Source organism: Symsagittifera roscoffensis, chromosome 3, assembly GCF_963678635.1.
Source record: "Symsagittifera roscoffensis chromosome 3, txSymRosc1.1, whole genome shotgun sequence".
Classification (NCBI taxonomy): domain Eukaryota; kingdom Metazoa; phylum Xenacoelomorpha; order Acoela; family Convolutidae; genus Symsagittifera; species Symsagittifera roscoffensis.
The window spans coordinates 60,898,561-60,926,176 of NC_087064.1; the positions used below are offsets into that span (position 1 = coordinate 60,898,561).

Sequence of the window (27,616 nt, forward strand, 5' to 3'; positions counted from 1 at the left end):
CCGTCAGTTGTTGCTGACTAATGACTTAGTTTTACTCAAGAAGGGCAAAAAAGCCTACACCCAGATTATACTTGGAAATACATTAGATCTTTTCTCTTTTAAAATGTAGAAGTCAGAAGGCAAAAACAACATATACCAAATTATTTAAAGAAATTTATATTTTCATTGATAAAATTCGTTTTTAATGACAATTCAAAAATAGCTTGCTTGTTAAAGAAACTTCAATTGGTATTTTTTCAAATTGTACAACACGTTTAGTTTTTCAACTATTAACTTTTTCAAGTATCGCAATTAGACTTAATAATGTCAAGATAGCCAGCCGTTCATAATTCTGAAAGCCGCAACACTTCCTTTGAAAACTCTTAATGAAATCAAATTGAAACTCAAAATGAAATCAAATTATTTGAAGAAGAAGAAGAAAGAAATCAAATTATTTTATTATAATCTCAATTAAAGAAGTTCCCGTTATTTTTTAGTTTTAGAGGCAAAGTTTAAACTTGAATGGCTGCTATCTGTATGAAACTAATACAACATCTTGATTTTTTGCCAATGGTCAAAATGATTTTTGGTAGCTAAAGGAGTGATTCGGGTGACAAGCGTTTTTCAAGATTCAAAAGAAACAAAAAGAACTTTTTCTTTTCGTTGTAACAGTAGCTTGCAAGATTTTTTTTTTATCTTGAAAACGATTCATTTCAGAAGCTTTGAATTATCTCAATTCTGCAGAATGGCTAAAGGAAATCCTAAATCAAGCGGTTAGTCAATTTTATTTTAGGCATCGATATCTGCATCAAACGGATAATTGGTAATGTCTTTGACGAAGACTTTCAGCTGGCATGCGAGTAACTAGATATCGTTCGCAACCTTTTAATATTTGTCACTGCTTAAATTTTTTCTTTGTTGATACGGTGGAAATGAAAAAATACCGAAATTGAAAAAAAAAGATAGAATGATTGGCGCCTGGTGATACAGAATTTATTGTTAAAAACATTCAAACATTTCCTCCAATGACAGAATACAAAAGTAATAAAGTCACTGTTTACTCAAATTTATCGGCGCATACAATTTAAGTAACAAACAAATCATGTTTATATTATAACGCAATTGAGTTTTTGACAATATAGACAAGAATCAAGAATCGATTTGCATGCTTAGAATGGTACTTTTTGGGTTAACTCATCATAAACAATAGTTTAGTTTTGATGATATCGAACAATTTCTTGATTTTAAAACAATGATCTCTCGTTGGTTTCTAACTTCGATTTTGTATTTCTTAATAGAAAACATTGATTAGTTTCGTAGAATAGAATTTATGATAAGCAATGGACTTGAAAACAGACGGTCTATGTTTTGTTTTGGTGAAAGAAACTGAAAAGTGTCTCATATTCTTTCTGAACTATTTTTAATCCTTACCAGTTTCCCGATTACAGATGAATCTAGGGAAAAAATTGAATCCCATACTTGATGATTATTGTACGATTTGATTGTACTGGCAGATTTTTTTTGAAGAGGACGAAATAACATTTTTTACTGTGCAAAAAAAAACATTTACTTTTTAAAAATCAGTCGACAAAAATAAAACAAAGGCATGTAATTACATGCTTTCATTGACTCTGTGAAAAGCTGCATTGATAAAAACTCTCTATCAATGCATTTGATTCTGTCAAAAAACTCATGCAGTCCGATTTGTGTACTAACATATGACGAGAAGCGGAGTCAAATTATTTGACAGTTTTAATAAGACTCAGAACCATTCCAATTTGAATTGAAGCAAAATTTTTGGTCTTGATAATGCCATTCTGGACGCGAAATTCATTTTTTTTCAAAGCGTGCGGTAGAGTTTTTTAAAATCAAAAACTATTTCAGTGAAGTTAAATATCAGTCAAAAGAAATAGGGTTTTGCCCTGAAACGAACAGTTTTAATGCATTTTATTATTGGTTTAAGTGTGCTTCTAAGGCAATTATGTGCAGGGATGCGTAATAATATATTGCAGTACTATTGTGTAACCGTTATCCAATATATTGTATTGGTTCTACCCTACCAATCAATTATTGCAATAATTGCAATTAATTGCCGGATGCTTTGAGAAAATTTATTTTTGGGTAACACTGTGAGTTAAAAAAATCAAGTACGCGTAATTATTTTATCCACAACAGAATTTTCCCAAAATCGCTTGTTAACATAAAAAACGCTTGTTAACATTGGGTACGGAAAACGTCCAGCCGTCTAGAATAAGACCAAAAGCATCCGGAAGATCCTTCGATATCTGCATCTCGACCGCTTCTGTGATTTTGCCCATGTAAGTAGTAACAGAACAGCGTGATATAGGCGACAATTTGATGTTTTCTAATTAAGCAAGATCGTTCTCGAAAAATCCGTGTTCCCGGTTTTCCATAAAAATCCACTCAATGCACTTGTATATGTTGGTGGCTTTTTTGGAGTAACATTTTGATAGCCGTGACTGATTATCTCCACCTCTGATTTCTTCTCTGAAGTCGTGGTGCTGAGAAAAGACGTGAACAAGAAGGTTATTGTACCCAGCAGATAACTTCTGCATTCGCTTGTTCCCACATTTGCATTCAAATTGGTCTCCCCCAAGGGCGGTGAAATAGAAATTCGCAATTTGTTTGCTCGTATGGGGAGTGCAGTCAAAGGCTTTAGGCATGGCTGTGCTCTGAAACCAAGTGATGGCTGAAATGAGTCAATTTGCGTCAGCAACACTTCCGGCCAATCACTGGCAGTTGCGGTGTTTGCACGCTTTGATCATATTGTTACACTATTTTGTCGACAGGACAATCAATTATTGTATTGTATGAAAGCTGACAATCAATTATTGTAATATATTATATTGCAATATATTGTGACCGCAATATATTTTTACGCATCCCTGATTATGTGTGTATTTGATTAATTTGCAGAGCCTAGAACTGTAATGAAATCATTAAAAAAATTATCAAGACATCTGCATCTCATGCATTCTAGTAACGTTCATTTTGAAGCTGTTTGTTTTGAAGCAGTTTGAAGAAGCATCATCAAGATGATGGCAAAAGTTCCAAAGTCGTAATACGCACAATTTTGATCAAAAAATAAAAAACTGATTTAAGTTGTAAATAATCACCCGGTGTAATAATCACATTTGCAATTAGCAAGGGAATTGCAATCGGTTGCCATACACTCTTTCCCGTAACAAACATTGCGCTCACGATTAATTGGACTCTTTTCCTTTACCTTTGTTCACAATGAATTGAATTTTTTAGCGTCTCTAGTACGCGAAGCCTGGAGGTAAGGGACAGCAAAGGAAGCGGGTTCGAATCTGATCAGGACCTTTTTTTCAAACGGGAAATGTTCTGTTTCACATAAATTTTCAGCCGATTGTTTGTCGGCTATGTTTTGTGGGCTTCGTTGTCGCAATTTAGAATAGTTTTTTTTGCTGTGTGCAATTTTCATTGAAGTTGCTCTTAATGTTTTGATTTACTCCTGCAGTTTGTAATTTTACTAGCCTTGATATCGTATTTCCTTTTTTGTTTTGCTTGAAAATTTTGTTTGGGCCGATGTATTTCGGCCTATTTTTTATCGACTAAATGACCTTATTTTTGGTCGCTTTATGGAAAACAATTCATATCCTCCGCTCCGCATCGAACAAAGTACTAAAAGTTTTAGCAAACAATGTATGTTGCAAAGTTTTTCAGGACAAAACTTTTGGTTTCGGCTCTACTGGAATTTCTTCAAGTTTTATTGACTCAGTAGCCGCTCGATAATTGTTTTTGATTTTTTATTAAAAGCCGTTGATTGGGTTTCTGGGCGTGTTTTCCATAAATTGTACATCATTCTAGGCAACAATTGAGTTTTTACTTGTGGTTTTTTTTCGATTGTTGTTTGAGTAAGTTGTTTGACTCAGCTTTGCCTCTGAGTAAAAAAATTAGTAGATGTTATTTTCACACTAAATTGTTTTGCGTAAAAAGCCATTTTAGTTCAGCGAGTCTGTTTTTTTTTGTGAAAAAGATTATTTTTTTCAGGCATAAGTAAGATACAGTCTGCATTTTTGTTGTTATATAAAGATCACCGTTTCAGTTTTTATCGCAAAACTCAAGCTCAATTGTCACGCAATATATTTGACTAAATGTTTAACTTTCAAAGCTGAGACAATTACTATTTGTGATTGAGAAACCGCGATTGAGACGCAAGTTTAGGGCAATTGAAATTTGAAAGAATATCAATATTTGGCCGTATTGAATGAAGCATATGTCCAGGAGCGTAGCAAAAAGCATGCGTCCCGATTAACATGCGCAACTAAAATTGTACCTTTGATTTACTTTATTGCCGCCTTTGGTTTCAAACACGGCATTGGCAATTAGTGAACGCGTGTTCTACTTTTAGAACGTTTTTTATTAAAGTTTTCATTAGCTTTACATGCGCGCTAAAATTGATTACCGCGTAATGATAGGCAGACCCTCCATAAATCTTGTTAAGTTTAAAAAATCAAATTTTGGTCGATTCGGTTCAAAAACAGTTCAAGCACGTTTGTCTTATTGTTTTTTTTAGAAAAAGTTATTTTCGAGTTTTCTTGAACCAAACAAAAGGCTTTTATTGTGGCGCTCCGGTAGTGATGGTTTCCAGAAATCATATAATTGCTGGTTCGAATTGCTCGTGCGCTGGTTATATGCGCTTTGTGTCAACCTAAATAATCAACCCTACGGGTTAGGCCTCCGGGTTGATTGACTAAAAAAATGAAATGCGTACCTCAGTAATTCATTAAAGTAGAATATTTCAACAAAATGTCTGAGTATCCTTGTTGTTTTGAAGAAAAAGCCGGAATATTTGTGCTCGGGTGTTTTTTTGGACAAATATCGACCTTCAAACTAACAATTTTTGACCAAAATCTTATGCAGTCTTAAAATATGCAGTTTTCATCTCAAAATTTCAAAGATGTTTCATTTGCGATATTTTGTAAAGTTACGAGGGTATAAAATTAACAATTTGGCGCATTTGTAGTTTGCGCATTAACAATTTGGCGCATAGCGTAGGCAGTAAAAATTTGGAAATATAAATTGAAATAAAGTGAGCTAATTATGCAAATATTGCATAAGTGGACTGAAAACGCATCAATTTTTGTTCCGACTTTCGATACGAAAGTAACGGAATATTTGTGCTCGGCTCGGGGTGGGTTTTTTTTTTCCTCAGACAAATTTCGACTTTTTAACTAGCCATTTTTGACGGAAATTTTTTTATGTCATTCAAAAGGTATTGTTGTCTTGAGCTTAAATTTGAAAAGATATTTCACCTTTGATTATTTTTTGTAAAGTTATGTGGGTTTAAAGATTGCCATTGTGGTCAATTTGGGACAATAAACGCGCGATATGTTTCGCGCTATTAACGCGTAAGCAGAGATTTAATCCGTCTTAGAAATTGTTCACAATGGTTAAAATAAGCTTATTTGCCATAATTGATTTGTTACAATAAGCGAAATTTGTTCTTTAGTACTTTATATGGCGTGTTCGGGGATGATTTCATGAAAAATCTTCAAATTTTAGAATTTTATTTTTTCATTTTATTTTTTTTACCTTTAATTTTTTTTATGTTACTACTGCTCCATAAACCTTAAAAGGCAGTCGGAACATTCAGGGCCCTGATTCTGAAAATATTTTACATTCAAGAGTCAAATTTTTCCAAGGAACTTTAGATCTTGTTAACTTTCATCAAGATGCAAAAGGGAGGGGCAACTTCGTTAAAAAGAACACAATTCGAACAACACTGCTCGTATCAGGGCGAAGCCCTGAATGTTCCGACTGCCTTTTGAGGTTTATGGAGCAGTAATAACAAAAAAAAATAAATGTAATAAAATAAATTGAATGTTTTTTCTAAAATTTGAACTTTTTTTATGAAAAACATCCCCCCACACGTCATATTAAGTACAAAGTGATAGATTTTGCGCCTATTAACAAATCAATGATGGCATATAAGCTTCCTTGAACCAATTTGGAACAATTTCTAAGACGGATTAAATCTCGCTTACGCGTTAATAGCGCGAAATTTATCGCGCGTTAAATGTCCAAAATTGGCCAAAATGGCAATCTTTAAACCCCCATAACTTTACGAAAAATGATCACAGGTGAAATATCTTTTCAAATTCAAGCTCAGGACAGCAATAGCTTTTGAATGATATAAAAAAAATTGCGTCAAAAATGGCGAGTTAAAAAGTCGAAATTTGTCTGAAGAACAAAAAAAACCCACACCGAGCACAAATATTCCGTTACTTTCGTATCGAAAGTCGGAACAAAAACTTTAAATCTGTTTTTTCGATGCTGGGACAATTTTTTGAAAAATTGTTTAGGGTAGTTCGAATCAGGACTGAAAAGACTTTATTATCATAGATTATTCTACCCATTCCGGTGATTATTTGTGCTACCTGATTTTGCGTGGGAAACAAAACAAAAAAAACTAAAACACGCGAATACAAAGATCCTTCTCATTTTTTAAATGGTCGGAACAATAACATTTTATATAACAAGAATAGAAACTATGCGGTTGCTTTTCAACACAAATATTTTAAAAACGTGGATTAATTCACCGCTGATTTTTCTATGGCCATTAGTTTTCAAAACGGTTTGAATCTGATTTGAGTTATAGTAATTTTAGTTGTACTCTAAATCTGTTTTAAGGTTACTTTTGTTCTTGGTTTGCTTCATGTCTTCGTCGACTGTCTGGCTTTTTACCGCTTATCAAAAAAATCTAAAATAATCTTTGTTCCTGATGAGAGCCAATTTTTTTTCACTTCTGAACGTCAGAGTTAAGCTGTATTTAATCGCTAAAGAGGCATATTACGTAATATCAAAGCAAATTATTTAATAGATGGACATTTGGCAGTTACCTCAAACGGAAGGGGCATTGTATAATGGCCTTTCTTCTTTTTAGTGCAGGTGTTTGCATTGGTTACTTGAAGCCGTTGATTTAAAATTCACAGAAGTTCCTTTTACACGCGCGCACTCTTTTTGAAACATTTTCATCTTTTTTATTTCTTTTTGCAGTTCTTTGTTTTGTGTCTTAATTTTAAATAAAATTTTGCATTTTTTATTTCTGTTTATACCATACCACGTTTCATTCCGCTTCAATTTTTAAAATAAGTTTTGGTAATTTATCCATGAAATGACAACTGCGACTTCTAAGAAAGAGTACAAAACTCGAGTGCGCCTGGCTAAAATTTCGGCTCTCAGTCTTTTTTCGTCTATGAATGCGCCGACTGATAGCACCTCTGCTTCAGAGAACAAGACAAAGCTGAAGAAGGGGGACTCTGCGGTGGGTGAGCGGGGAGAGGGCGCTGCCGGGGAGGAACTGCCGGCCGATCTGGCCGAGTTGAAAGTGACGATTGACAAACTGGAACAGGTAAGAGCAATGGCGATGGTTTAGGGTTATTTTTTGTGCGATGCATTTTTAAAGAAGATTGAAACAGTATATTCAACGAGTCAATGAGAACGTCATGGAATATTTTGGCGTTTAATCAAAATTTTGAAGAAGTGTTCATTTCAAAGTTTATGAACGTGCTATAATCACAAAACTGCATTATTTCACTGAGCTCATTGAGTGACAAAATTGAAACTAAACATTAATGAGTGACAAAAATTAAAAAGATGTATCACATTTAAACACGCCTGTTCTTTTGTGTACATCTAAAACCCAAAAAGTTCTACTTGAGTGTGTCTGTAGGTTCGACGTGAGATCGTGATTCCGGAGAAGGAGCCAGTGCCTCCTTCTGTGAATGTGAAGATGAGGAAGCTCAAGCCAGCCTCCGAGAGGCACAAGCAGACGTGAGTGATGAAATTGCCATTTACTTGAACATGAAGGTTGTATTTAAAATCAAGAGTAATTGGTTGCTATGCAGTTAGCATAACCTGTCATGGCCTCAATCTCAGTAAGTTCTACCATATTGTAACATAAAAACTACTAATTTCAAAATTAGATTGAGAATCTTATCCTTTTTCATCCGCTGCCCCACCATACTTTATTTTGAGAAGTTGAACTTTATTTTGTGAAGACCAATGTTTTTTGAAACAGGATTTTTTGGATCTTTTTTGTCTACTTCAAATCACAGATCAATTTGCATTAATAATAATTTATGGGCACTACAAATGTCAATGCGGCGATATTTTCGTGCTTTTGACTGGCCGGGACAACAACTTTCAGAAGGACGAAAACTAAAAAGAGATGTTTTTTTTTAAATATCTGTTTATGAAATTAATATCGAGGAATATACTCAGAAAAGTATATACTCAATATAGTTCAGGATAGCTTGGCAGTATTCATTTTGTCTCTTTTTTTGTACAGTTCGAGCTGTTTTTATTCTGGCGTCTCTAATTATCTGAAAATTAATAAAACTTCTGAACTTCTGTAGTTGTGTAGCAAAAAAGCAATAGTTTTTGCAGGAGATTTTGATCAAATGTTTTTGATCTCTTCTAAAGGAAAGTGTTTTTATCCCAGCAAAAATACTTTTTTTAAAATCAGCATCAGCTGTTAAAGTTTTTTATGATTGAATTGTTTCGATAGTTTATGCGAAATAAAACTTTGCCTATGTTTATCTATTATATGAGCATGTTTTAACTAAAATCACGTTCAAAAGTTTTTTTGTGAGGTAATTTAAAAGCCATTTGAGCCAAAAATTTTAAAGACGAAAGAGAAAACTAATCGAAACACGATTTGCTTTCACATTCAAACAGGGTGACAAGTCAGCTTGAATAGAAAATCCCGCAAATTCAATCAAGTTCAGTTCGTAAACAAAGATATGAAAGGAGTCCTTCAAAATTTACAGATGGAGTTATTGCTTCTAGTGCAATCAGCAGCTTAGTGATGTTTTAATATATAATTTATCTTAAAACGTTTTTAAGAGTCGATGAACGTAGTTCAGACTCTTATATAGGTCGCGATGAACTTTTTTTCCAGGAAAAGTCTGAAAATTTGTTCAGGCTCAAGTGCTTTTTTTTCGCGGTTTTGACTTTTGATTTTTTTTATAATTCAGTTCATTTTCTTTGCTAACTCAACTATCAAACAGCAAACGTGTAAAGGTCACGAAAAACGTGATCGTCCTCTAGTTTCGAAAATGGAATTTTCTTTTTCAGATTTCCCAGCGAAATAAAAAGTTTACCTTTGATCCATTTTTTCACATTCGGTCAAATTTATTTTAAAAATCAATCTTAATTGCTTTCGAAATTCGAAGAGTTTTAAGGGCATCTATTTTTTTCTTTGAAAAACGAAAGTCGTTTTTTTTTCTGTTTAATTGCGTTCATTGACTCTTTTCCAACTGTCTGTTGGCCATATAATATTTACGATTTGGCTCATTGGAAGCAACAAACCTGCTTGTATATCAAGACAAAATTATGACAAAAATTGTGTTCCGACAGCGCTTCAGGTCAATTTAAATGTTGTTCGTTCAAATAATCAATTAATCAGATGAAACAATTGTAAATTTGTTTTTTTTTTCAATTTATTCCCTCACACGTTAATGTGAACTGTAAAGGGCTTTTTTAGCGTCTGTCCTAAATTTAAGGCCGAAGAGTCCGCCTCAAATCATTTTGAACCGATTTAATTTGCCGCTTTTGCGCGTTAATTATATCAAATTGGCTAAATTAGCAATTTTGAAACTCCCAACACTCCCGATTTTTTTTCATTTGAGCTTCGGATTTGGATCACAATATCTACTTGTCCGGATAGTTTAAATCATCACTGTAAAACCTGGAATTTCAAAAGGGTGCAGTTCATTTTATGAAGAAAATACGGCTTATTTTGGCTTTTAAATCAAATGTTTTTTAAATAAATGTTTTCAGGCAATATCCTTTTTAAAATTTGTTGCAAATAGTAAGACGCTTATTATTCTGCAATGGGTTTCTTAAATAGGTCTAGTATTTTTTGCATAATTTATGATCAAGTAATTGGATCTTAAACTTTTGGGGTGAATTTTGGATGCATATTTCGCAAAAGCAAATGCGTTTTTTTTTGGTGAAATTTTCAAGAAAACTATCTAACAAGTTACAAAAATGATTTAATTTTAGTAAAATTTTGAAGAAATTGTCTTCAATAGTTTTTGTCCTAAAAGACCTCAATATTGCTAAGATTTCGTTTCATGTTTAGCTCGTTCTGTGCGGATGATTCAAACAACCGATGCTCCTAATATTGCTCGTGATAATACAATTTTTTTTTCAAAATGGGTTTATTTGTTTTCACAGTTTTTGATTGCTATTTCAAGTTTTTATCCAACTTTTTTGACCTATTCTTTATTTTTTTTCAAGTTTTGTATCAATACTTATAACGACGCTCGTTAAAAAATATCTAGAAGCTAAAATAACTATAAATGCTAAGTGCACTCAAAAAGTGCAAGCAAAACAAGGATAGCCGCTTGCTGTGCTAGTAGCGCAGAAAATTCCGACCATAATAAAAAACTGTAGCTTTTTTAAATTGCGTCGTTATTTGTTCGTGTTGGGATGAAAGGATCTGATCCAAAGTCTAGAAGTTCGATATTGATAGCAAATTAAGTTGATTTGGCTAGTCTGTCTCATAAAATAGTTTTTTTTAAATAAAAAATTCAGTTTTTTGCAGAAATTTTCTAAGCTTTATCCCCAAAAAGCGCTAAAAAGTTTGCATGTTAACTTTACTGTAGTAGGATTAAGTTTCCACGTTGCCTGAAAAAAATTTATAACACACGCGAAGACAATTCCTGTCCATTTTCAACGGTCTGCGAATTTAACTGTTCATCCTAGAGTGTTAGTGGCGAAGATGGCTGACCCCGATGCGCCTGTGAGGCAGGTGTCCCCCTCCCAGGTGCAGAAGGTGGGTAGACCCCAGTACAGTCTCAATGGACAGTTCATGCCCCACTCCATCCTAGGCGAGGAGATCGACTTCTACCAGGAACAGGAGAGACGCACTGAGGGGCCGGTAGATATTATATAATGTTGCTTATAGTTTAAGTATTATAGTTTTTCTTTTTTTTTATGTCAAGGTTCCTGCGAGGGACATTAACGATACCTTCGGAATTTCAAATCGGCTTTTCTTAAAGTTGACGTTATTTTCTAGTTCTCTCTAGACCCTGAAAAAATTCATTATTGCGACAAAATTCTGCATCGCTGATGAGTTTTAAGAAAAAATAGCTGTTTTGTTGTTTTTGGTGGTTTTTGTGTTCACCTCCCCCTCAAATTTTAGAAACCATTTCATTTCACCTCACGCTTTTTATCTCCATCATTTGAACACCAAAATTAAGATGGAACATCTGTGGAACAAAAATATTTTGTTTGAACTGAAAATAAATTGTCTTTTTCATCACCGAGAGACACAACTTTTGCTAATACTTTTTCACATATCTTAAGTTTCTTCTTTAAGCATGAGTTTGTTATAGACCTCACTGAGACCTCTTAGTCGACATAAAAGTGGGCAGATGACGACCAGTCAGAAGGAAATAGAAAAGCAAAGAGCACTGTCCACTGCAAACATCGGACAGGTAAGATGCCAACAAGAATAGCTTTCTGAGCAAATAGCGCAGAGGTTCCGGCCACAGTTATTCATTTTTTTTTCAATTTCTGATGTTTTTTTGGATGTGATGCGAGGAGACAACTTTTTCATAGAATATTAAAAATGTATTTCATTATTTATAGTTACCTTTGCAAAATGAAGAATTGAAAGCATAAAACAATTTTTTTCTTCAAAAATTAGTTTTGAACGTAAAATGACGGGGAAGCTTTAATTTAGGCTACAAAAGTTTAAATTTTTAGCTGCTAAGAATTTGGTTGTAAAACTACTTAAACTACTAAAACTACTTATCTGATTCGAGCTCTACTTGATTGCTTTTACTCGCAATAATTTGGACTTAAAATAAAATTTTTCAAACTTCTTTTTCTGGAATCATTGGACACTTTTTCGAAAAATTTAAAAATAGCGATCGAATCACGATTGGAAATGCTTCAATATGATATATCACTTGACTCTATCCGATATTTACTTGTGATGCCTAATTTTGCGTCGAAGACCAAACCTAAAACTCATCCGAAGACAAAGCTCTTTTCCATTTCGTTGTCGTAACAAACATCAATCTGTTCGATCAACAACTTTGCGATAAATTGTTTCGCAAAAAATTAAGGTTAATTGACTACAATACAGCCAGAACAATTGTTAAAACAATTTTTGTTAGAAATCAGTTGATGAATTATTTTCAGAGCCAGGATGCGGCAGCCATGAACCACTGGACTGACTGGATGAACGAACGGAGAGTCCACCGCGACTATCTGAAAAGTGAGCGAAAAGTTTAAATTGTCTGACCTGTTTCCATATAACTTGATTGTATAATCAAACCGAGCTAGAGGTCAGGAAATGGGGAGTTTGTGCAACAACCATAGAAGTTCTTTGGAAATAAATTCAGATCCTCCAGAACAGTGATGTCGATTCAACAAAAATAAAAATTGAAATTTAAGACTAAATTGTTCAATAAAATTATAAAATTTTTTGGCATCAATTCAAATTTTTCCGAAACTATTTAAATTTTTCTTTGGCAATTTAAATTTTTCTGAAGTCGGTTCTTAGCACTTATTTGCCAATATTGGGTACTTTTTGCAATTTTGAAAAAAAACCAAAAGCATTTTTTCTGGCAACTTAGTGTTACATATTTGCAACACTAATTTATCTGTTTTCTCAGAATTTGATTTTAACGAAACTTAGATTGTTTGCTTTCTCCGCGGAACTGTGAAGTGTGAAATTAATTGACAGAAGTAAACTGCTTCAGAACTTAAAGTTTACATTAGTTTTGTAATTTTTGCAAGGACGGATCTGGGAATATTTATCAACTTTTTTTAGATTGATCAAATCTATTTTCCGACCACTCTAGGAACACTATAAATATCCTATTTTCCTAATTTTATCTGCACCGCAGTCATATTTTGGCTAAGAGCAGGCCAAATTATACCAATTATACCAAATTATGCCAAATGAAAAAGACCAGTGTTTGTGACCAAAAAAGTGGCCAAATGTTGTGACCAAAAAATTGGCTGTTAATTGAAGTTAAAAACAAGTTCAACTTTGTAGACAAACTGAAGCGACCTCAGGAGGAACTGCTGATGGACCTGGGAGATGGAGCGAGGAAGAGGAACGAAGTGTTGAATCAGATAGACAGGAACCTCGCATTCATAGACGACGGAAAGGGATACAGGGTAGGCAGTGAGTTCTGGAACCAGCCCCAGTGTGTAGGATCCGAAGAGACAGGAATACAGTAAGTTGATACACAAACCAGGGTCATGTCTAAGGTTTTTAAGAGAGAAGGGAAGCGGGGAATTTTTTTCCTTTTTTCTAAATTGATGTCGTCATTGATATTTACTTGTTATAATTACGTGCTCGTTGCTTGAGGGTGAGGCAACATTACCCAGCCCAGAAAAATAATCAAAAAATTGCGTGTAAATCTTAAGCAGGGGCACAACAGCGGCTCGTTGTGATGAGCTGTTCAGCTCGTATGTTGGTCCTTTCCCTTGTGGATAAATCGTCTTAATTACTTATTACACCGTGGGTAGATTTTCATTAGAAATGCATGTCTGTCATATACTGGCTATGTAACGGCTATTGTTCAAGGAAATTACCATGAAATGTTCTCTTCACCTCTTTTGGCGATCTTAGCTAACTTTTGTAAGAGGTACAAGTAAATTGCAGTTTTTCAGTTATTTTTGACCGTTTTCAATTGGCACATGTTTTAGATTTACTCTTGGCGCAACTCAGAAAGGATATCCTCCAGTGTACGAACACACAGGGATGCCACACGACATTCAACTGGAAAAAGGTACTATTGATCTCGCTTTTATGCCGCTATGTAGATTAGATATATAACATCTTGAATCATAGCAGCTCTTCTTAGGCTTCAAAGAGTTTTGATGTGACATTTATTTTGTTTAATTTTTAAAAGTTTGGTCTACCGATATGGATATGCACGTTTCTTTTGATATGGGCCATCTGTTCTTCAAATTGATGTTTTTATATCTGTTGGCCAAGTTTGAATTTTTTTTAAATTTGCTACTTGCATATTATGTATGTCGTTTCTTGTTTAGGCTATGTGCACATTCCCCCAGGCAGACGTGGCTGGCAGGATGGTGAGTTCCTGGCCAAGAGACTCAGGCAGCTGCAGCAGATCATACACGAAGTGGACCCCAACACACCAGCAAAGGAGGTTTTCATTCAGAGAATTTTTCCGTTTTTAACATTCCAGTTGATATTTTAAACCAAACGGAGAAATTTGTATATATGGCATATCTGTGCCATAAGATCCTATCTTGCAAAAAATTTAATATTTCATAATATCCGGTGGCAAAATATCCCATATGACACATGTGCGGACACCAATTTAGTTAACTCAGATCTTGAGATTTTCACTCCAATTGAACTTCCAGAAATGTTTTAGGACTTCGATGAGCTGATGATTCGTGGGAAGAATAGTGAGACCTTGAACAACCAGTCTCATGTAGCCAGCAGACACGCCGTGTCCAAGACAGGCACCAGAGTCTCAACGGGGGGTCACGTGACTCTGATTGCGATGGAGAGTCCACGCACAGAGAACCTCCCGGATGACTTCTACGAAAATCAAGACGAAAAGTGAGTGCAATTTTTGAACGGAATTTTGACTGAAGCTCATGGAAATGCATTGAAATTTAAAGCATCAATGACGAATTTTTTTTATGCAGCATTTTTTTTTCAGGAACAAGTCTTCAAATTTGCAATATGGTGGTTTATTTATTTATTTATTTTTTCATTTCTTTTAAAGTTCATATTCTAACTCCATCAACACATGGAAAGAAAAAACGCTGTTTCATGGTGAAAATGGAAATCGTTTTTTTTTTGGAGAATTTTATCTACGTTTTTTTTTTCTAATTACGAAAGTCAAATTGGTCATATTATATAAGTTCTGAAGTTGACATGCTGGTTTTTTATGTTTGTGAGAACTTGGTTAATTTTAAGCGTCGAGTCCAAATCAGTCAACATTATCAGTCCCACTCAAAGTCCTCCCAAATCCCGAGGCACGTCCTCTTCTCAGAAATACGTGAATGGACCCGCCCTCAGGGTAGGCGGGGTTTCAGCTGTGTGGGAGAAGGATGACACTAGCAGGGTGGAGGAGATAGGTGCCTCTTGTAGGGTTATATTTGATGGCAATCAGGGGGACCAGGTCACTTCGTGGCTCGAAGTCATCAATTATGGATCCACAGTGGTCAGATTCAACTGGACTGTAAGTGCTAGTCTACTCTTCTTTTTTAGTTGAAGCAAGACCTTTGGACCTTTTTTGGTATCTTATTGCTGAGATACGTGTAACGAATGAATGGATGAGGTCACAAAACGTTTGAGGGTCGAGAGCTCAACTTTGTGCTGGGAAAACATTACAAACATAAATTAATACTAAAGTTTAAGATCGGAGTCAAAGAAACATTTAAGACATCAATTTTTTTATCTCCTTACTTGAAAGCTATACTTTCAGAGAGAAAAACGGTACAACCCGTTTGACAAACCAACCGACGTCCTACAACAGCGCTTCTACTTCAACACTGGGCCCAGTGTCATCCTGCCCCGACAGAAACTCCTGTTCCCCTTCGTGTTCAAAAGCGACAACCCAGGCATTTTCAGTGAAAACTGGCAGATGAACACCACTCCCAAACTGTGTGGGGGTGCGAAGATTATTGTGACATTGAAGGGCGTGGCCATCATGGTAGACAAGTACAAGCCAGTCAGAGACGAATTGTCGGTGGGTGATTTCCACGCAAATAGTCCAGTCTTTTTTATCCCCACCCCCTACCATTGCAAAAGGAAGAAAATAGTTACTTGGTGCAATAGTCTTAACTATTAGCCGCACCATTTAAGTATACGAATTTACAGGGCTAGAAATTCTTTGCTAAGGGGATTTGTAAACAAATAGAATAAATCAAATTGCTGAATATTGTTACATGTTTTTGTTGCATTGTTGCATACAGATATTTTTAATTTGGTTATTCATATTCTAATCTTAAATTTTTCATCTCAAGTTCAAATTCAATCTAAATGGTTTTCTTAAGAGGCGAACAAAAATATTTCTAGAAATGCGTTACCGGGCAACAGTAAACAAATATATGTTTTAAGGCTATGTTGGCGAAGCGCACTGCGGCCAGTATCTCTAAGAACCTGCTGTTGAATATAGTGGATGCCCTGCAGGCTACTCGACCCCCTCCCACTCCTCTGGATGCACTTCTCACAGACGAAGAGAAGTTCGAACGCATCAATCCAGGGGTGAGTCACATCGCACACGCTCAAGGTCAGCACACAAAAGGTCATGCTTCGGTCAGCGACCGGGCACAGATCCAGGTCATGTGGCTGCTTTTTACACATAACTGGGTTATATTTTCAGTTTAGATTATTGCATACGGTGCACTTTTCATACCACTAATTTTACCTTGAGTAATTAAAATGGCCGGAAACGCATATGGGTTATTGAACGATAAGGGAATTTACAATGAAGATAAATTTTCAAATTTCAAGTGTCTTGTAATCGGGAACTAGACTTTTTTCCCGTAAACAACTTCTCTTACTAGAATTTGCACTTACTTCAACATTGAACCTTAGCAAATTCCAGGTTCCCTCCCTTCTGGCCTCTAGGTAACGCGGTCGCTTTAGCATCCAAAGGTCTAGGGGCTGAGTCCCGACAGGAGCTTGTTTTTTCATCATGCATCGAATTTTTTTCCGGTTAAAATTACAGGAATTCGTTTGACTGATTAAGTTTTGTTGGCTTAGATGCCGCGTCACGGATTTTTCAAGGGAGACTTGAAACCTTTTCATGTTTTTTGTTTAAAAAAAATCGGCTCAACTGGTTTCTGCTCAAAGAATGTCGGCTTTGTTTCCGCTTCATAAGTTTTGTTTCGTTGCTAATTTAAAATAAAATGTTTTCCCAGAGTTCCTGTTTGATAAAAACAGGTATTTTGAAAATCTATGGAATTGGGTTTAATTATTTTTTTAATTTTCTTGAGACGCTTTGGAATTTTTTTTGCAACAATTTTCTCAGAAATTTTTCTCAAAAATAATTCTGCCAATTTGATATCAAGGGTTTAATCGAAACAACAGGTTGTTGAAAGCCTTCCTGCATAAGTGGACAGTCCCAATTTTTCATCTTAAAAGTTTTGGTCTTCAAAATTGTCAAACTTCTTGCAGAAAGAAATTATAGATTTGGATCGTTTTTTAGAAATTTTTTTACTTTTCTTCAAAACTACCCTATCAAATGTGGGATGAAAGGTTCGATCGAAAGAACTGGTTGCGAGATTTTTTCATGCAGAAGCGGCGTCTCGTTACTTTTTTGAAAAAAATGTCCTTGGGAAAACTCCAAACTTATTTTTAGTAGAGAAACAACTAACGTTTTGGGCAAAGTCCATTGTTTGAAATTTTCAAATTTACCCACATCAGTATAGAAAAATACAAAAAATATCAAATAGGTACTTCCACGTTTAACTGTGCACCTAGTTTTTTTTTCGAGGCACGAAAATTTTGGTTCACCTAGTTTTTTTTTTCATTTTTTTCGACTTATTATGTTTTTTATGCTTGTGTTGTATCGAAAGTGGTGCAAAGTCCACTTGGCATCTGTATTTAAAAAATTCAATACCACTAGTTCAATGTTAGTTCACCTGCTGCACATTAATACTTTCAGCTCCGAAACGTTTTCAAGGTAATTTAGAAGACCATCATGAAACTTCAATTCCCCCAACAGAAATGTATAAATCCGAACTCATAACCTGAATAATGTTTAGATTAACACCCAACAATGTTTTGGAATACATTTTTCAAATGTTTTCTTTGCAATCAATATCTTTGAAAAATTGTTAATTTTTCTTAGTTTATTTGTTATATTTTCAGCTCGCGGGCGGGGTCAATGAGAAGCTAGTTGACCTCACGAACTTCTACCGTGACCTCTTCCCAGAAGAAGAGAAGGAATATGTAGTTTGGGATCTTGACCTAAACACCATCAGAGAGGTATGCAAAATTAACTTAAATAAATTATTGAGACAAACGAACTTCCGAACAGTTTCGAAAGTTTCCAATTACCTGGAAGTATGTTTCCGTGGAAAACAAATCCTTTGAGATGCCAGGAAATAACAAGAATCAGAATATGGCCGTAGAAAATGTTAAAAATGACTGTTTTTTTTCCGGATTGTTCTAGAAAATTCTGGAGATTGAGGATGAAAAACAGCGTGAAAAGATTTTCAAGAAATTCAATGACAACGTGTACAAACTGACAACTCCTATCGACAGACCAACAACCAACGAGGAACTGTATCACTTAGTGTTAGTACAAGTCTGCTACTGCTTCACAGATGCTTTCAATCACTTTTGGTCCGAAAAACTACAAGTAGTTTAGTTTTGGATGTTTTTTTGCTTCGGTTTTTGACACCATTTTTGTTCAACTAATTGCGACTCCACTTTTTTTATTTTTTTCTGAATAGTAGGCGCGATAGAGTTGTATATCAAGGAGTAAATCAATGGATAAAAATTTTATATGCTCAAAAAATAGCTGGATAGGGTGTTGTAAAATGTAAGCTTGAAAAAAAATTGGTAAAATTTTAAGGCAAAAGAGGCTACCAAAATTTAATTATTCAGCGATTGGCTACTATTTCCGGTTATTGTTCAATTCAGCCGCAATATGACTTCACTATAACTGTTTTCATTTCTCTTTAGGTACTCGAGTGTGTCCCGCATCTGCGATGGAATCGTCAGTTCCTCCATGGCTCTCAGAAACTCCTTTGCACTCCCGGACGTCGAATTCCTCATGCCACCCGAATTATGTGAATAACTTACTCTCCTAAAATCTCAAATCTCGTCTCTATTTAGTTATGATTGATAGCAAACTAGTTTTTCTTAATGTTTCAGATGATAAACCATTGGGTTTCGCCATCAAACAACGAGAACGTGAGATACTTTTCGTTTTTTTTCTCTAATTTTAATTAACTTTTGAGTTTTTTAATCATTTTTTGTAAAGTTTAGTTTGAATCTATTGCAGTAATTGATTTCTGATCTTTTCTGCAGTGTTCATTGTGGAGCAAAGTAAGAATCATCGATTGAATTAAGTTTGAGTTCCATTATCAAAGCCGCGACCATCTCTTTTCCGATTGCTCAAGTGATTTCACTCATTCAACCATTCATTCGAAATCATGAGTGAATTCAAAAGCACGTTTTTGTTTTAAAGTTTCAAGCTATCAGGGGCGGGTCTACGACTTTCTCGAAGGGGGCAAATTTTCAAACAATGTTTGAAAATTTTGTCGACTTTTTTTTAAGTCGACCAAATTGACTTTCCGAGCACTCCCAGAGCATTAAAAAGACCCAATTTTGACCAAACATTTTGCGCCGCAAAAAAGGTCAAAAAAGCTGTTTAGAGGCGTTTTTTGGAAAATTTTGACCAAAAACTTGCTTTTTTTGGCAAGCGCCTTTGGAGTTGGTCGGCCTAAAATGGATTTCATAAAATAATACCAAAGCGGGGACCCTTTGGTTGGTGAGGGGGTCGAATCCCTAAGGAGAAAGCAACCCCCCTCCCATAAATCCGCCCCTGCAAGCTATATTGAAAAACTATTGAATTATCACCCAAGTGAAAGAGAATTCTACCCGATGTGCTAATTTAATTTGAGAAAAAAACTCAATCGTTTCATGGCGCCTATAATTTTTTCATGATTTTAAGTTCGCCTCTTTTATCATTTATGATAGGCTTTGCTGAATAAACGCAAATGGGGCTTTTATGTTTTCTGAATTTTCTTCCTGTCCACCTGATTTGAGATGTTTTGCATTATTTTCTAGGAGAGGAACAAAAGCGCAGACAGAAAGCATTGGAGGGCACAGATAAAGGAAAAGACGGAAAGAAAGGGGCGCCAGGTGGAAAAGACAAAGGAGCCAAGGTATGAACAAACCAACACACTGTGAACAAGTTCCCACGTGAACTGAAAATGGTCCATTTTCTAAACGCTTCAATGGAATCAAATCAAAATGTATGGAAATATAATACGGATTATATTTATCTTCGCAAAAACATGTGTCTGAAATGATCATAAAGGGTGTGTGGTAGTTTGTATTTGGAAGTAATCTTTTTTTTGCGAACCAGTAAAATGTGTAAAAGGAGATTTCGAGTATTCGCTTTTGTTCCGATAATTATTTATTATTTTATATTTGAATCTAAAAGTCTGTTTGATTGAAACATTCTCTGCTACTTAGACAGCAACCGGAAAACCTTCTTTTTTACACAATGGTTAAAGCCGGCAACGTTTCATCAACGATATTTCAACAAAGTGATGATTATTTATTAATCAAATTTTTGCGGTATCAAATAACACAAGAGTTAAGAATCCAAAAAAGTCCAGCTTAAAAAAAGAGAGTGAGAAGAAAGATTAGAGGCATCACTCGGCAGGCTTAACCGTTTTTTTGATTTTTTCTTGATGTCTTCATAACAGTTGATGCTTGCAACTGATTTAAAAATACACGAAAACGAAATAATAATTATTATTATGATAAATATAAATCTTTTAATGTCCAAATCAGGAAACAGAACATCTGTTACTACCTCCAACTATTGATAATTTCGCCGGCTTCCTCTCGGCGCCGAGTAGTTACCGGGCCAAAGACGCCGCCGGCAGACGAGCCAGTTGGGTCTCGTCGCCCCGAATCAGTTCGGCCGGCGGAGACCACGACAAGTCGCCTAATATAGCTGTTGACGAGTCAGACTCGGTTTCAGTAAATAACGCAGATGAACGAATAACATCTAGTAGACCTAAAAGTGCGCCTTCAACTGACGGTGGAAATAGCCCCATTGCGGATGGAAATATTGAACATGAAACGAAAAGTACATTGGGAGTTCCGAAGAAAGAAAAGAAGTCTAAAGAAGTTAAAAGTGGTTCACAGAAACCAAAGAAGCAAGCTGCTGCTAAAGATTCGACTGTAAAGGGATCTGCCAATAAAGGGGTACAGAAATAGTGAAGCCGGAATGCTAGCCGATAACTGACAGATAGAAAACTGGAAAGCATGATTTAAATGTTAGAGAAATAGTCTCTGGTTAAGATTGATGACTGTATATATTTATAATTGGCTGAACTAATTACAAGCACGCAAATTTTTCTTGCATTTTGTTTCTTCTACAGGGTGCTTTGAAGATATTTCTTTTTAAGTTATCTCTCATTTCACTAGAACTTAAAGATTGCGTTTTTTTTCACGCATTTTTCGTTGGTTTATCGAAAGCTTACTGCATTCTGTACTAAGCAAGGCTACACGGTGCTAATTTATGGTAACCAATTTAAAAAGAAAACTGAAAATTTTTTACTTATTTTTCCAGGGGCGGAGCTAGGATTTTCTCGGGTGGCGGATTTTCAAAAGTTTTGCGAAATTTTATCGACCATTTTTTTAGGTCGACCAAATTGATTTACCGAGCTCTCCCAAATCACTTTGCCCTCAAAATTTGTATATATTGGCGCCAAAGGCGCCTTCAAAAAATTTTAGGGTCAGTCAGCAAAATAGATATCTCAAAATAGTACAAAGGGGGACCCCTTAGGTCAGCCGGGGGTCGAATCCCTGAGGGGGGAGGCGTCCGCCCCTCCCCCTAAATCCGCTGGTGTGCAGTTTAAATCTGAAAACAGTTCACTTCATTTGGTTCAAAGTTAATGAGGAAAACAGGTACAGTTGAAGTTATTTTTACATCAATCGACCTCATTTTCCTCCTTAACTTTGAACCGAATGTTCAGGGTGAAGCTTTAGTTGCAAAGTTAGCTATTCAATTGCACCAGAAAAACTGGTCAATTTCTATGCAATTTTTGTCGGAATTTTTTTGCGTCTAATCTCGGCCCAATTAGAGAAAAACGAGTTTGAAAATTTCAGTATTCTTTGTTTTGATCGGTTACTGTAAAACAGCAGTATAATCTTGCTTAGTACAAAATGCAGTGAACTCTCGATAAAATACCGAAAAATAAGTGAATAAAACACAAACCAACTTTATGAAATGTATCACCTGCGTTCGGCGAGTTTTTGCCACCTGTCACAAAAAGAATGGTTTCAAGTATTAGTGAAACGAGATATGATTCTTAAAAGTCACCCTGAAAAAAGTCCAAAATGTTTTCTCTTTGCGAAAAATAAATGAAATTATAAATTTTTCTTCGAAGTTAATTTAATGAAAATAACCTAAATGATTTAGTTATTTTGCAAAAAAAAATAATTAAAACTTTTTCAGAGTAGATTTTTTCACCTAATTTTCTAGAAGGTTTTCACTTGACAGAAAAATTTTACTCAAGCTATGCTATTTAAATTGGCTTCCTTGGAAATCTACTCGAAAACCTCCAAATGAATTTTAAGAATAATCATTGGATACTATTTTTGCAGCGCTAGTTTGCTAGTATAATGTGTGTTCTTGTTTTCGTGTACCGCTGTTGTGAAATTTAATAATTATTTTGTTAATAGGGTGGAGGTGGTGCTAAGGAGAGGCCGGCTAGCAAAGCAGGTAGTCCGAAAAAAGACGAGGCATCCAAGTCCAACAAGAAGATGTCAACTGTCAGTGGCGTCAACATCGCCCAAGACAGCCAAACTGACGGTAAGCTGAACCGAAACTCAGTAGAGACAGAGAGCACTTTTGCTCTCAACAACTACAATGTATTTCAGAAGTTATCTTTAATTGAGTTTTTATTAATTATAGAAAAATTATTTAACCCTCTGGAAAAGTTTTTTTTTGTTTGGGTATTCGCATTAATTGCAGCTGAATCTTCTAAGGGTCACGTGCAACAAATCTGCATCAACATACCATCAGCCAGATATTTTGTCTCACATGTTTTTTAAATATAGGAATAATTTACACGATGCTTTAAAGGTATAGAGGTACTTTTGTTCTGTAGTCATCAGGATGAAAAGTAATCATGGCTCTAATTCCAAACTGCCAAATCATGGTTAGGTCGGACTCGATACCACTGAAGGCATCGCTCGAAATCTTAACGAACCTATTCGAAATTGATGTCTGTGTAGTTTCATTTTTGAACGCATATAGTTGTAAATCAATGTAGGTCGTAAAATTTTAAGGTCAGCGGTTAGTCAAATTTTTCTGTGATTCGAAATTTTCTTTGATTCATTCGAAATTTTTTCTGATTCATTCGAGGTTTTCTATGGTTCATAAAATGATTCTCATTGTGTAATTGGTATTTGCAGCTATCATTTCGGTCACGATGCCTTCGATGTCTTCAATTCCGGGTAAAATTCTGCACTAAACACTCCTTCGTTTTGGCACCTAATTTTACACCGTGAAGTGTGAAAATTTTTCAATTCATGCGCACGATTATAAAGCACTACAAGATTTTTGCACCAGTGTTCATCAAGTTTAAGTTTCCTTATTTCGTGATCGCCATGTTTTGTGTTGTTTTGCGGCTTTGTAGTCATTAACGAGATCAACTCGGGCCTACCCGATGATCTTCGGGAAACGAGTGCCGCAGAAGAGCCGTATAATAATCTGAATATAAATGTAATCAATTCCGATGACGCCGCACGTCAGAGTGCTTTAATGGGTGTTGATGGGGCGAATACTTCGGGTGTGGATTTGACCCGTGAGAATTCAAATGTTGGCGCGGATATATTCGTGAATGAACACGAATCAGGTTGATTGATGTGTTGTTGTCTAATAGATGTAGAATACAGAACTCCTGTAGATGTAGAACACAGTAGTAGATTTAGTGGGGGGGGATGCGGACGCCTTTCCTCAGGAATTCGACCCCTTGCCAACCCAAAGGGTCCCCCTTTGTACCATTTTGAGATATCCATTCTTGCCTGACGTACCCTTAAATTTTTCTAAAGGCGTCTTGGAGTCAATATTTACTAACTTTGAGGAAGCGCGCGGAAACAACGCAATTTTTGGTCAACATTTTCCAAAAAGTGCCTAAAAACATTTTTTTTGGCCTGTTTTTTTTGAAATTTTTAGCTGCGGCGCATAAAATTTGGTCAAAACAGGGTCTTTTTGGTGCTTTGGCTGAGCTCGAAAAATCCTTTTGGTCAAACTTAAAAAAAGGTTGACAAAGTTTTCAAATTTTTTTTTGGAAATCCACCCCCCTCGAGAAAATCCTAGTTCAGCCACTGTTTCCATACTTAAAAAAAATTGTATTTCAATGATATAAAATGTTCGGAACACAATTATTTTTGAAAAAAAATTATTTGGTAGAGTTGTTGAATTTTTGGTGACGGGAAACGCTTACTGAAGATCCAAAGACTAGGTTTTTACAGCTGAAAACCAAATTTTTTGCAGCTCAATTAAAATCTTTTAGCTCCAGTCGCTGGCTTTACTCTGTGTAGTTTTGTCTGAAAAGCATAACCCCCTAATTGGTGCTTGGAAATCATTGTTTCCAAATCAACGTTGTCTACACCAAAAAAAACTCAAAAATTTCTCAAAAACGATTGACTGACGTCTGAAAAGCTTTAATATATTATGTCACTCAGCCTGGTCTGAAGATTATTTGGAGATCTACCTTTTTGCGGGAAAAAATTCAAAGCACACCGGATCGCATAGTTCCTTCAAACTTCTTGCTCCTAACAAAAAATGCGCTGTTTTTGGCTAGTTTTGATACACAACTTGTATTGAATGATATTTATACTATCTGAGACGTCTTGTTTCGAATTATGTGCGCTTCTCAAACTTACCAATAAATTTTGTTTTATACTGTTACTCAATTAAAGCCTTGACTGTTACTCTTATTCACAAATGGTTTTTTTAATCTGTAAAATTTACGTCTTAACATCCAACCTTATATGTACACAAGCAACCGCATGTAAAATACCTTGAGTTTAAGTTTTATCAGCCTAACTAGCACAAATTTGTTTTTGTCAATTTACAGCGTGCATGTACTGCTTCAACTCTATGTAGCGCTGTAAAAGTTTGTGGTTTATCTTCCTCTAAAGCTCATTTTTTTTTGCAAAATGATGTTTTCTAAAATGTGCTATAACTAATTAGGTCGGCGCGAAAATTCACTCGTTTTCTAGTTGTTCTAGAGTTTTTTCGAATTCTGTACTTGCCTCATTGTTTGTTTAATTTTCGAAGAAGCAGTGTACTAATTGTGCTCGGTATATTTTTCTTATTCAGTCAAATTTCGGTTTTTTAACTTGTCAATTTTGATGAAAAAACTGACATCCTGAGCTGAACCTCACTGCTATCCTTTCTCGTAAGAATGCGGGGTTTTGAAAGTTACCAATTTGGCACATTGGAGACAAATCGAGCGATATCTTTTGTGATATTAACGCGGTAAGCGGCGATTTATGTCGGCTGAGAACTCGCTCCAAATGGATTTGAGGCAAGCTATGTGGGTATGATGATACGTAATTGAAGTTAAGAAGACTTCTCGCATATTCGGCCGAAGCCCTGAATGTTCCGACTGCACTTTAAGTAGTAGTTAAATGAAAAAGTTTTTTGGTTGAATAATTAACAAACAATAGATTCTCAATTTTTTCCCCCACATGCTATGCAAAATACAAAGGGCGTAGTTTGCGTCTCTTATTATTTTAATAAAACTAAATTGCTGGCCTGAATTCAGTTTGGAACGCATTAATCCGCCGCCAATGCGTGTTATAAGAACGCAATTTATCGCGCGCTAATTATCCCAAATTAGCAATTTTCAAGTCCCCGGAACTTTACAAAAAATGTCACAGGTAAAAAAATTTACATTTGAGCTGCAGAAAACAATATCATTCTGATGGTATAAAAAGTTTTGAAAATAAAAGTTAAAGAGTTATAAAATTGTCGAAAATAAATGACTGAATAAAAAAATCTACCGAAGGTATAAATATTCAGCAGTTTTTCAAAAGTACAAAAAAGTATAACATTTTTTCTGTGTATAGTGTTTGGAGAACAATTTTTGCAAAAATGCTGCAAAATATTTTAATAAAAATACGAAAAATTGCAAAAATGCTGCAGAATACTTTCATAAAAATACAAAAAACGCTGCAGAAAAGTTTCATAAAAATACGATTTAAGCAGTCTGAACGGGCTTAGCGCTTATCGAGCAGCCTTGTCAATTTTAAAACCAAAATATTTTTTCGATTCACTTAAGTGTTTTTTTTGTAAATTAAAGCTCTCTCTGTCAATTTTTCTCTTTTGCGAATTGCAGCTTCACCTCTGTGTTAGTTTTGCTTAAGCAGGCCTGAGAGCTGCGAGCTTTGCCCGCTTTCATTGTTCATATAATAAATTGCAAAAAGTTGGAACAGACAGAAGTAGTTAAAATAGCAATCTGCCATTTTTGAGCTCTTTTTATTCATAAACTTAATTTCATAGGTGGTCTTAAGACAACCTTCAGTCGAAAAATAAGCTTTTGCATGCAAATTTTTTTAGAAATAGGTTATTTGCGCTTTTTAATTAATTTTGTCTGTTCAATTTTTTTGTGCTATTCTTTATATTGCGGTAATCTTTAAATATTACATTCACTCAATTTAAAAAAAATCCAGTGAGAGATTGCTTGAAGTTTCTGAATGAGTTTGAAAAGCTTGCCACGATGTCTTTGAATTGCTTACAATCGATTTCAAATTTATCAGAAGCTATTCATGAGACTACTTTTAGTTGCGCTTTTTCACGCTGTTTGTTTTTCAGAGAAAGGGGGCGTGCTGGACATGAGTAGGGCGGTGACCTCGATCGAACTCGAGGAGCCGGCGGAGGATGACTCACTTCATACCAAGTACAGGGAGAGAATGCACATCATGGTATGATTTTACCGTTTAAAATAGTTAACACGAGTGGCGGGATATCATCACCAAAACAAAGTTTGAAAGATTTTAAAGTCGAATCACTCACTGAGAGTAAAGTTTTGACTGATTTTTCAACAAAAAACGACCAAATGAAAAAAAAAATGTTTTTGGTTGGTCGGAAAAGTCAGCTAACTAGACTCTGTAACTTTCTAAGATCAAATCAAAGTTTTCTGATAATTATTACATTATATAGAAATAGCAAAATTTAGGCAGGGGAATCAAATTATTATCTGAATATTAAGTAAAAGTGTAACAATAAAGCAACAGAATTGCCTGCTGTTCTATTTGGATCTCTTAAATTATTTTCCCCTTTTGCAAGAGGGGAAGGGGGGGGAGGGAGATCGATTCGCTGCTAGATTCAAAATTCACATATGCTTTTTCACCTATTTAGTTTCTTGTATGGGTGCCAATTTGTTACTAGGTACCATTAATATATTACTTAGACACTTAGAGATATTCCTCCACTTCGGGGCTTATTTTCGTTGTGATTCAGGTTCGTGACCTCATTGGAGACAATCTGGTGGAACTTCTTCACGCTTACGATGACATAAAAATGCGCAACCCATGGAAACCCAACTTGCCAGTTGCATAACCAACCAGACATCATGTCAAATCTGAACAAACTGAAACAAATATTCAAATCATTCTATCAAATGAACTAATTCCAATCTTCTAATGTTTCTGTTTTCCTCAAAAGTACAGAAAAACCAGGGGCCGATTTAAGGTGGGGGGTGGGGACGCCCCTCCCTCAGGGATTCGACCCCCTGCCGACCCAAAGGGTCCCCCTTTGGTACTTTTTAAGAAATCCATTTTTGGCAGACCGACCCCTAAAGTTTTTCTAAAGCCGCCTTCGGCGCCAATATATACTAATTTTGAGGGGAGAGC

General features: G+C 35.4%; 1 protein-coding gene across 8 annotated transcripts; it reads left to right on the forward strand.

Moving 5' to 3' along the window:
- The first annotated feature begins 254 nt into the window (after window positions 1-254).
- LOC134841216 (MYCBP-associated protein-like) lies at window positions 255-27,411 on the forward strand. Of its 8 annotated transcripts, XM_063857055.1 has the most exons (24): window positions 255-752; window positions 7,257-7,378; window positions 7,700-7,800; window positions 10,741-10,915; window positions 11,373-11,474; window positions 12,187-12,262; window positions 13,049-13,232; window positions 13,708-13,790; window positions 14,056-14,174; window positions 14,406-14,596; window positions 14,960-15,224; window positions 15,471-15,734; window positions 16,106-16,252; window positions 17,864-17,980; window positions 18,168-18,292; window positions 18,683-18,789; window positions 18,875-18,913; window positions 19,031-19,048; window positions 19,793-19,890; window positions 22,430-22,559; window positions 23,165-23,206; window positions 23,389-23,607; window positions 26,577-26,686; window positions 27,225-27,411. In XM_063857055.1, exons 1-24 carry the CDS (start codon window positions 725-727, stop codon window positions 27,321-27,323), a joined length of 2,961 nt encoding a protein of 986 aa, XP_063713125.1. In that variant the 5' UTR covers window positions 255-724; the 3' UTR covers window positions 27,324-27,411. The 8 variants fall into 8 exon arrangements, with proteins under 8 accessions (XP_063713125.1, XP_063713126.1, XP_063713127.1 ...); XM_063857052.1 differs by lacking the exon at window positions 255-752 and having other exon boundaries at window positions 6,831-7,378; XM_063857054.1 differs by lacking the exons at window positions 255-752; window positions 23,165-23,206 and having other exon boundaries at window positions 6,831-7,378.
- Window positions 27,412-27,616: the final 205 nt, after the last annotated feature.